This window comes from Parasteatoda tepidariorum, chromosome 3, assembly GCF_043381705.1.
Source record: "Parasteatoda tepidariorum isolate YZ-2023 chromosome 3, CAS_Ptep_4.0, whole genome shotgun sequence".
NCBI classification, from domain to species: domain Eukaryota; kingdom Metazoa; phylum Arthropoda; class Arachnida; order Araneae; family Theridiidae; genus Parasteatoda; species Parasteatoda tepidariorum.
In genome coordinates this window covers 9,801,969-9,813,109 of record NC_092206.1, presented here as the reverse complement: position 1 = coordinate 9,813,109, position 11,141 = coordinate 9,801,969, and the positions used below count along the sequence as shown (strand labels likewise).

Below are 11,141 nucleotides of genomic sequence, written 5' to 3'. Positions count from 1 at the left end.
TTTTCCTAAACAGTTCATGAAAACTCAAATTAACATTTAAAACGTTTAGGAACATTTTAATATTCAGAACTTAATTTATGAATGAGTAACGTTATATATCTTTCAAAGCTCTGAGAACCACAAAATACAAGTTTTATATGGTTATTTATAAAACCTCGTTATTGTGCCATCAAATAAGAAAAATTAAAAATAATAATTGGAAGGGTGAACAAATATTGACCTACAACGTAACATACGACTGAAAAAAGTCAAGTTTTTTTTTAGAGAGGAAGTCAAAGCTAAATGTTTCTCTTCTAAAAAGAAAGAACCTCTCCCCTCTTTCTGCTAGCTGACGAAGGTCGCCTAACAAGAGAGCGGGTCTAGAAAAGCTTTGATTGGATAATCGCGTCTCTACTTAATTTATTCATGTCTAAGTTATTAGTTAATAATTGAACAGTCTACTTAAATTATTAGTCTATGGTCGGAACCTTTTAGCTTTTTTTTAGTTTGAATGTTTACATTTGCCTCATAAGTTAGGTGATCTTTGAAGTAAGGTTCTGTTACATAACAAGCTCTGGGGTGGATCCTTGAATAGCCCATCCTTGAAAAAGATTTTTTTAAAATCTCGCCAAACTAGGTTTCTGGAAGATATTTCGGGAGATATGTTGCAACCTTACAGAGAGTATTTTGATTATTTTATTTTATTAACAATATTTTAATAAATTTGTATTAATTTAAACTGTTTTTTTAAGCAACAACGTTGATCCAAGTAATAATTTGCCAACTTGGCGAGATTTCAAAAAGTCGCCAAGGGGTGGGCTATTCTTAGATTTTACCCAAGCTTTACTTTGTGAATGTTTGAGAAAGGGAAAAAATCTTTGCACGCATCAGAACCACTTCTTGTTTATATTAAATGCAGAGATGAGGCCTTTGTGAGGAAAATATTTGTGGTTTGACTTTAAGGTTGGTTAACAGTTAACTTATCTTCATCGAATGAAAATTTGATTAGTTGTTCATTTCCGTCTGCAAAAAGAACGAAAATAGCGCAAACACAGCGCCCTCTGTTCTGCATCATTCCATTTAACTTTTTGAGAAATTCAAATATTTTTAAAATATTTAATTACAAGAAAGTATTTGAAATTTCTACTCCTACCGTGATTCGATTTAACTACAAATTTTGAATCAACTAAATATCAGCCCTTAAAATCGATATTGAAAAAATAATCCTTAATCGATGTATGTATATGCTGATCGATAAATTTTACTTCATGGACGAGAGAAGTCGCTAACGCCATCCAGTGTTGAGATTTGTCAAAATTTTAGGTAAGAATAGTAATAATTTAATTATACGAGGATTTATGCATTGTTTAAGTATGGCAAATATCTGTCTACAATCCTTATTAACTATATAAATGGTCTGGATGAAGTTTTTAAAACATTATTGCTTTATAGGTGTTCATATCATCTTAAAATATCCACACAACATTTTTTACGGTTATTAAAGATGATTTGAGCTTTATTGTTTGGAGAGAATTCTCAATTTGGAAAATGGTTTTTCCTTCAAAATCTCATAGGAAGAGCAAGTATGTTTGTTTTTTTCTCTAGAAAAGTATGCTTATACTAAAATTCTAGATATATCAAGAGAGTCAATATGGCGCACTCTCATCTTGTCTATCTCAAAATGACCGTTTATTGAAATTGCTTGGCCTTTCGGTCGAAAAATAGATGGCGCTAATTGCGAGAAAAAAAATGAGCATGGCGGTGTTCCCATTGAATATGATGTATCAAAATAAAATAAAGTTCCAATATTTATTCATGTGTTCGAAAAACTATCAGTATTGTAAATATGCAATAGCAATGCATCCACTAATTCAGACTTAACATAAAAAACATGGCGACCTCAAAGGCACTTATTGATTTCTCATGTTTCAAACAGAATTTATGTCACCGGCACCTTAATAAAAAAAGTTGTTTACCTCATAATTTGTTATCTTTCTCTTTTAATGCATGTATATTTGAAAAATATCAATCCTTTCAACTGTAGTTAAGTCTTTGACTTTAAAGTACGAAAGATTTTGCTAAAGTGTCATTTTCAATTTCACTGCCTATTCTTGTCTCAGAATTGGGATATAACTCTTGATTTTAGTTAAATATATTTAATGGGGATGTTTCCGTTGTTATAAATTTATTATGGTTATTTATAAAATTATAATATCTATTAAAACGCCTTTCGTATCGTATCATTTCTAAAAAACGAATATATACATATTTAAAGTACGACATCCATATCGATGAAAAATAATCTCCATTTATAAACTTAATTTTTGCGAAATTGTAATGCTTTTAATATTCTAAATATTGTCTTGCTAAAGCAATTTGTCTGCAGTCATAAACTCCATAGTTTGAATTCTAATTATAAAATATTAATATATATATATAAAGTATTAATATAATTGATTGGAATATTCATTTGATTTATAAAATATCTGAAGTAAGTCATTTGTTGGTTAATATTTTTAACTGATAATTAAAAATTGGGATCAATCTTTACCTATTTTTTTCCTCACATATTAAACCTTTGGTTCCTTTGATGACAGGGTTTGGAGTCTCTTGGGCTTTTTAAAACAAGAATTTATTTAAAAAGGACTCTATACCATGTAAGATACTTTCAATGCAAGTTCTGTTTCACATGCATTGGTATTTTAAAATTTAAATTACAGAAAAAGGGAATTTCTAGAATAAACCATGATGTTTCAAATTCTGATTAAGTGTTTTCGAAATATTAAATTCCAATAAATTATTGAATGACTATTTTCCAAATGCATAGGAATTGTGCCATAATTTTTATTTATTTTTAATATATTGAAGTGTTATGGTTTACCTACTCAAAGTTAACCTGAATTCACTTTTTCTATATTTTAAATTTATGTAAGTGGTTGAGAATTTGCAATGAACGTATTTTCCCGTAGCTTATTTTTTAGATTACTTCTAAGTTCACCTAAACCCCGACTCCATATTGTCTTAAGTGAATATGAATAATATTTTTTTAAAAATTCTCAAAGTTATCACAATTTTAAGGTTACATTCTTCAAACATATTTATCTACACTTGCACTTAAGTGAGGCTCAGTGGCTAAGACCCTCAACTGTCAATTTAAAAGACTGGGGTTCGATCTCCAAGGGCCACAACAGACTGTTGATTAAATGCTTTACTAAAGTATGGCCATTTGCTGGATATTTTAATCACCTTTGTTTTTAAGACCCAATCAGTATAATTGATTTATTATTGGCTATCAGAACTCCTAGGTGATAATATTTAGCTTACATTTAGTCTACTTCTTCTAAAGTCTCTTTCACTTATAGCAGAATTATAAAATAAACCAAGACTTATAAAATAAAGTCTTAGAAAAATTTCAATGCTTAAAATTAATAAATATTTTTATTAAAATTACCACAGTCAGTTCAGTTTTCGTGGGATGCCTGAAAGTCCAGTACAATTTTGAAATTTTTTTTTATTCATATATAATGAGTAATTTTATAAAATTTTCCTTGAAAATGAAAATTTTTCTGCCGACTGTTCATATACCTACATTTTACGTATGAGTAGGAAAGCAAATATATTTGTGGGACATATATTTATATTTTTAATTGTATACACCCATTTACTCTTTATTATTTTTTATTTATTTGGTGGATCAACAAACTGGAAAACCTTATTTATATTCATTTAAAGAAATTGTTCTTTTAAACTATGCATGCACAGAAGAAATGTAAAAAAAATTTCCTTAAATTTGTAGTAGATCGTTTTTGGCAACTAATGAAAAAAGTTTGGTTTGACTGTCTTAAAAAGTCTCAAACAATTTTCTGTGTAATTTTTGTACTTTTTAAAAGAAATCTGAAAAAGATCAGGGGTTTAACCCTGCCAATGATATTTTGCATTTAAGACGACTATCATGGATATAAAGGACATAGTCTTTTGTGCCAAATATATTAAATTATGACATTGCATCTAATAGAATTACTAGAAATAATATCTTAGAAAAAACTTCATATTAATTTCAAAACTCTTATTTATATGTATACCTTTGAAAACAATATCATTATTACTTAAAATTAAATTAGTTGTTCTCATCTGATTCTATTCTGAACCTTTATCAATTAAATACAGAAATTAAATTGTTTCTTAAATCTGGAACAAATGAAATGTCAATAATAGTAAGAATATTTTTATAATTGTTATCAAAAGCTTTATCTCTTACAGTTCCTATAACTTCAGACTTTAAAGTTGAGTCCTTACCTGTCAAGTAGACTAGCCCATTTGTGTTTTTTAATTTCTTAAAATAGTTTTTATTTTTTGTCATTGTGTGAAGAAGTGCCAGAATCATGGAGCCAAGTTTCATTATTTCTTGCACGGGAATTTTTGGAAAATTCTTGTTTTACTGTAAGCACAAAATTATTAAAGTTTCACTTTAAATATCATTTCTCTTGGCGAAATTATCGTTCGAGTGCTTTCTTCAGTTTTGAAATTCTTACGCCAAAATGTTGTTCTTTGCTTAAGAATCAGTTGAAACAGGCTTATTTTCATATAACTGTTTACCTCAATGTAATTTGGCTTCTCACAGATAAAACACTAATTAGGCATGTTACTTTTATTTCCAATTTTTATTTGGAAGGCTTCAATTTGTTGTGTAAAATTATTCGTCATTTGTTTTAATGTGATATTTTCTTCCCGAAGAATTTCCAAGACTTCACCCATTTGCTTTTCGCTCAGCATTTTTAAGATTTCCCTATTTTTTTGTAAATTTTCTTTTTAATCTTCTTACTGTATAGTAAACCAGTTGATTTTTCAGAAATTTCTAGTCCTAGACGGGCACCTTTTGAAGAAAGTCCACTAACTCTTGCGAATTTGTGAGACATTCATGTAGATAATTTTTATTTCATTGCTGGAGTTGGATCTATTTTATTCTTTTTAGTGCCAACAAGACGTTGATTTTAAATAGAATATGAATTGTAATTACTGTTGGTCAGTAATCAGGGGTCTACCCAGGACAAATTTACTACCGTTTAGCGACGCCTTCACAAATTCATCTTTAGGAAAAGCGGTAGTTTCAAAAAATGGTTTTTAAAAAAGCAAGTTCTAAGATTCTCTTCCCCGCCTCTTAAAATTTTGTTTTTTATCACCTTAAAAAAGGGTATCACATGCTTCGTCGGATAGTGCGATATGGTAAGCGTAACCGGTCGCTTGGCCATATTATATCAAGATTTTTTTTTAAAAAATTCAACGATGAGGCGCTCTCTCTGTAAACTTTACAGGAAATTGAAATTCGAACATTATTCTAAACATTCGAACATTGTTCTAAATTTTTTCTAGCAGACCTTATTTTTTCATGAAACATTTTTTTTCTGTGAAACTTGTTTCTATATGACTCTATGGGAAATGTTCTCATAAGGAAAATAACTTTTAATTTCAAGTATCGCTAAATGCATGTTTTTTTTTAAAAAATTCAGAATAAAATTTAACAGTGGACAAATTTACTCAAATTACAAATAAACCCAAAATTTAAAATAGCAAAATTATTTTGGAATATACAGCAAAAAATATATAAAAATTTACCAGTCATAAATGATTTTTATTTGTAGTGACAATTTTTGAAAATATCTTCTAACTTTACCATATTTTTGTGTTGATTTTTTAATATAATGTTTAATTTTCACAAAATAGGTACCTCTAATAAAAACCTAGACAGACCCCTGGTAATAGAAAGTAATGATGTAAAATTTCTTTCTATGTTGAAACTCAAATGTTGGCAGTCCTATTATGTAAGCAGGAAATTAAGATGCCATTATGTCGTGGATGAAACGGAGTTCTCCTTAGGAATAAAAAAGGGCAGAGTGCTTCCTCACACAGCACTTTAAGGTTTGAAAGGGCACACACTTACCATCATTAAAGTTTATCAAAATTTGTAATATTATGTAATAACTGAATTTGATCCTCAACAATTTTTAAATTGCCCTCTTATACTATTTTATGTGTGTATTTCGAAAATAATTCTCACACATTATTAAAAGAAAAATTTGTAGTTTATAAGAAATAATTAAAGACATGCTAAAAGACAATCACTGTGCAATTTTTTTTTCAAAAAATGTGAACTAAAAAACAAAGATTAACAATTTGAAATCTTTTTTCTATAATTTAAAGTAAAAATTATGAGAAATCAAACATTTAATGGTGCATTTTTTTTAAAGGTACCACCTCTCCCTTTTTTTTTAAAGGTATTTATTTAAAACATGATTTCAAAATTTAAGATCACTTAAAAAATGTATTAATATCCCTTTCCAAAAAAAAGAGAAACTTATAAAAGTATAACTAGTTGAGAATAATCCTAACAAAGTACACTATACTTTCAATATATCAAAGTTGAAGGGACGCTAAAAAATTTGGAGGTAGCAACTTTTTGAGATAACAAGTTCAGAGCTAAATATGTTCTAAAGTGTAGAAAAATTTATTCAAAGATAGTACAGTCGAACTCGTTTATAACGAGCACAAAGGGACCGTAACATGTACTCGTTAAATCCGAGTGCTCGTAATAAACGGGTCCTTAAGGCAGGCTTGCAACCAGAAGAGGGGTGGGGGCTTGGGAGGTCAAATTATTGAGTTTACATAAAATTTCATTAATACTTACTTTAATTAATTTAATTAAATACTTTTCTTAATTTAATGATAACTATCCCCCCNGCTACTCACTTTATCTTAATACAAGACTCCTCTTGATAAAGTAGATATTTTTAACTAAAAGAATCAAGCAATATTTAAAATACACAACAAAACGATCTATTTATTTTTTTATAGAGCATTGACAAAGCTGCCATTCTATCAAAAGTAAAGCTTAATAATAATATTACAATCGCTTCAGATCACTATAATTAATAAATTAAAAATGTAACAGCTTTGATTCTTTTGTTAAATTATAAATTTCGATTAACATTTATGTATCTGGAAAGTTGAGAGTTACGACTTACAAATTAGAAGTTGTTGTTCTTTGTATTTGAATAATTTTATCATTTATATTTATAATTAATTTTGCGACGAGAAACAAATATTTTTAGAAAACAATCATAGAGATAAAATAAGTAAACAAGAAAGTTATTCCCTGGAGGAACGTACAGTTAGAGCACAAAATGAATGAATAAATAAATTAATTAAATAATAAAATTTCAACCAGAATCACTCGTAATGTACTCCGAGAAAATGCCTCCAAATATGAAATAGTTTCTGGAAATGAAACCTTTTAGCCATGTTGGTATTCAATTTATGTACGAAAGAGAAAAGAAAAAAACAGATAAAGAAGTTTAAAAATTTCAGTGATTTGTTAGGAAGTTCCACCCATCTTCTATTTTTACATTGAAATAAATGAATAAATAAAAATAAAACTTGTTTAGTATGTTCATACGTGCAAAACGATATGAATATTAAATTTTTTGGTATTTTTAATCATAAATCCTTTAAAAACCTAATATTTCATAAACTTGAGTACCAAAAATTTTAAAAGCATACAATTTCCTTTATATTTCAAGGAATAAAATTTAGTTTTAAATTAATATACAATGTATAGAAAAAGAAAAAAGTCTGAATAATTTTTGATCTCATGATCGGATTTGCACGCACTTGTACTCAATTCTAGGGTAACGTTATACCACGGGAGTGTGTACGTTAAATGCGTTTTCTTACTGATTCCTTATCTTAAAATATTGAGCCCTCAAACCAATTAGGTTTGTTCTAGTACCTGAAAATCCGATCATTAAATCAAAAGTTATTCAGAGTGCTCCTTTAAGATATTTTCATTAGGCGTAATCTCTAAGTATATTAAAGGAGAAAAAATTCTAGTTCATAAAAAGTACCCAAATCTGTACCCCCAGAGATATTGATTTGTTATGGGAACTTGAAGGACTTCGCGACTCGACAGATTTAACATGCATCAGTCACCATTTACTTGCCCTTCGGCCGGCCTGGGATCGAATTCTTGGAATGGGCCCAATGCCCAACCAACCAGGCTATCCCGGCCCTACTTTGTAGTAATGTTGACTTAAAAGAGAACCAAGGATGATGTAACAGTTATTTAGAAGATATTGACCACAAACTATTAAGAAAACATAGAGCGCTATTAGGCATTACTAAAAAGAGAAACCTTTGTAGCATCAATCTACAAATAATTAAGGCATCTCTTTTTTGATGCATTTCTCAATGGACATTTCAAGGTTCATTTTTAAAATTAAGAAAAATTTTCTGAATCAGAATTTTAGGAATAATTCCTTATTTATTGAAGTAATAAAAGGGGAATTTTAATAAATAAAATAATAAATTTTATTATGAAAGGTATAAAAAAGTAGTGAATGGCAAAAAAATTTTTTAATCAACTATTGTTATATTTTGTCACCCTGTAGCTGGTTGAGACTGTTAATAGTGTTGATAAAATTATACTGAAAACTGTAAAATATTCTTGATTTCAAGCAAAGTAATTCTGGAATTAACAATAGTACTATGTTTTATTCTTTTACGATAAAATTTACTTTCATTACACTCAAGTAGAAAAATTATGTTTCGGTTTTACTTTGCCTTTTTGAAAAGTAATCTGGTATATTTATGTTTCCAAACAAATTTCATGATTTTTTTTTTGTAAAATGTCTAGATTTTTTCTTTTGGCAACTGTGAAGCTTGGATAGGAAGGATTTACAAAATTTTCCCTTAAAAATCCCTAACATATTAGATGAGGCACATCAATTACAACTTGGATTTCAATGTTCTCCATATTTTTATCATGTTTATGTTTTAATTAAATGCATTTCTTTTCACCCTCCTTGATTCCCTTTGCCAGAACATTCAACCATAATCACACTGAAATAAATATACAGTCAGACCTCTATTTAACGAAGCCGCTAAATCCTGTTAATAAGTTCGTTATATATAAAATAGAAAATTCGTTAAATGTATAGAAAATTCGTTAAATATAAAATCACCTTATGAAATACTTAAACAACTTAAAACAGGTTTTAAATTCATAAGCACTAGGCATAATTAAAAAAAGCAATTGATACACCTTTACTTTGTAAACTAGTACAGTCAGACCTCGATATAAGGTCACCCTAAGGCACATCACAAAGTGACCTTATAAGCGGGGTGACCTTTTATTCATTATCAGTTTGTAACTAAACACGTAAAGAGTACACATTGTGACTTTTTAAAAATGGTAATACAAACGAAAACGATTGGCCATAAATTAAATATTTAAGTCAGTAAATTTTAACAGAATTAGTAAAGACTTGAAGAAAGATTTTTAAAAATTTTTTAATTTAAAATAAAGCTGTTTACAAATTTTCTCAAAGTGTACATACATGTATTGCATCTTACCTTATTTAAAATAATCATTTATGCAGGTCTGTCTCGTTTTTGGTTTCATTTTTCGAACAATGGTTTCTAGATTTTGTAACTTCTCAAAATGTTTCTCAGCTCCCTCATGGTTTGTAAAAAAATTTCGTATGACATTTATTGCATTGAAGGCTTCCACTTGGGTTACAGCTACAGTCTCAGGATCACTGCCTTTGTCCTCGCTGTCCACAACTTCTGAAACAATTTCAGAAATTGTAGCTTGTTCGTTGGCTGCAACATTTTCCTAGAACTTGAGAGAGGTAATTGCCTTGTAAGGAAGTTAAATAGGCTTTTGTTAGAAAAGAGCTTCCCTCGCCTTAGATAAAAATGACCTTATAAGCGATAACAATTTTTAAAACTTGACCCTATATCTAATAATCTGTAACAGTGAGCCGGGACATTGGAAAAGTGACCTTATATCAAGATCAGACTGTATCTACTATTTATTTTATAAATCTTAACCATAAAAGAAATCTGCATGTAAAGCAAAAAGAGAGTAAAACATTATCCAGTGTTACACTATTGTGCTACATACATTTCCAATTTAAAAAAAAAGAAGCTAAATTTATGTATAAAATTATAGCTGCATTTAATATAAAAGTAATTTTAACCCACTGACGGTTCTGCACGTAAAAAGTCGCATTTTAACCTGCAGTCTTCTCTGCATAGCAAAACCGGTTTTCCCATGTTAATAGATAGGGGAACTGTGTGTAGGGGAGAAACATTCTCCCAATTTTGCCCATTTCCTTAACCGCCAGTGGGTTAAACATACATTACCAGATGCGTTCTTAAGTTTAATTGCTACTGATAAAATCCGTTAATTTTGTCTGAGCTTTTCGTTTCAAATGCAAACAAAAAGGTAGGGTGACCCGGGGTAATTCACAATCAATCTGTTTCTGGGGTAAATAATGACCACCTAATTTTTATTTTTAAAAAAATTATTTTTTTTAAATTTGAGACATGGACAAGAATGCTTGTACACATTACTAAAGTATAACTATATTTACTTAATAATAGTTTTTTGTTCAATCTAACAAAATAAGTATCTTTTAAAATGCTTTCTGTGAATGTCTTCTTNAAAATGTGCACATTTCTGCAAAGATCCCCCTCCTTCTCTTAATAATAAATATTTTGAGTTACTTTCTTTTTCTTTGATATAAAAATAGTGTAAGCTTTTGTTTAATTGTTTCACATCTACTGTAAACAAGATAATTGATTATAGGAAACTATATCAAATGTTGCCCCCTACAGATGGGGTAATTATTGATCACTGGGGTAATTCCTGATCATTGTCATTTCTTCTTATAAATAGTATAAAAAATCGCTAATAAATAGTTAATTGTTGTTTCTTAAATAACAGTTGATATTTATTAAGTGGAACAACTATAAAATATATTTTAACAATAATCACAAAATTTGTATTTAACTGTATACAAGACGAATGTGTATAATTATTTTTAAACAGCCCATGCACTATAAAAACTGGTGATCAGTAATTACCCCAGAAGTGATCAGGAATTACCCCAGAAATGATCAAGACAAGGGGTAATTCCTGATCACTAAAAATTTAAAATCTTTTAAATTCTAATTAGATTTTCAAACAAAAGAAAGAGGCATAGGACTCATCTCATATAGCCTCAAACTTCCAGTAAATATTAAAATTCTATCTTGAATAGTTTTTTCACAAAATAGATGTTTGCATTTTTTGATCAGGAATTACCCCAGGTCACCCTATTTAA

The 11,141-nt window shown here is 28.9% G+C and overlaps 1 protein-coding gene across 4 annotated transcripts in view; it reads left to right on the top strand.

The window, feature by feature from the left end:
• The first annotated feature begins 1,162 nt into the window (after nt 1-1,162).
• The window catches only part of LOC107441476 (transcriptional repressor CTCF), a 41,404-nt gene continuing 31,425 nt past the window's right edge, over nt 1,163-11,141 (top strand). Inside the window, exons 1-2 of one of the 4 annotated variants that reach the window (XM_016054749.3) lie at nt 1,163-1,302; nt 1,432-1,562. In XM_016054749.3, coding sequence (XP_015910235.1) covers nt 1,528-1,562 — 35 coding nt within the window. In that variant the 5' untranslated portion in view covers nt 1,163-1,302; nt 1,432-1,527. Of the gene's footprint in view, nt 1,303-1,431; nt 1,563-1,666; nt 1,947-5,700; nt 5,896-11,141 lie in introns of those variants that run through there. The other 3 variants (XM_016054752.3, XM_071178317.1, XM_016054754.3) reach the window with 3 other exon arrangements.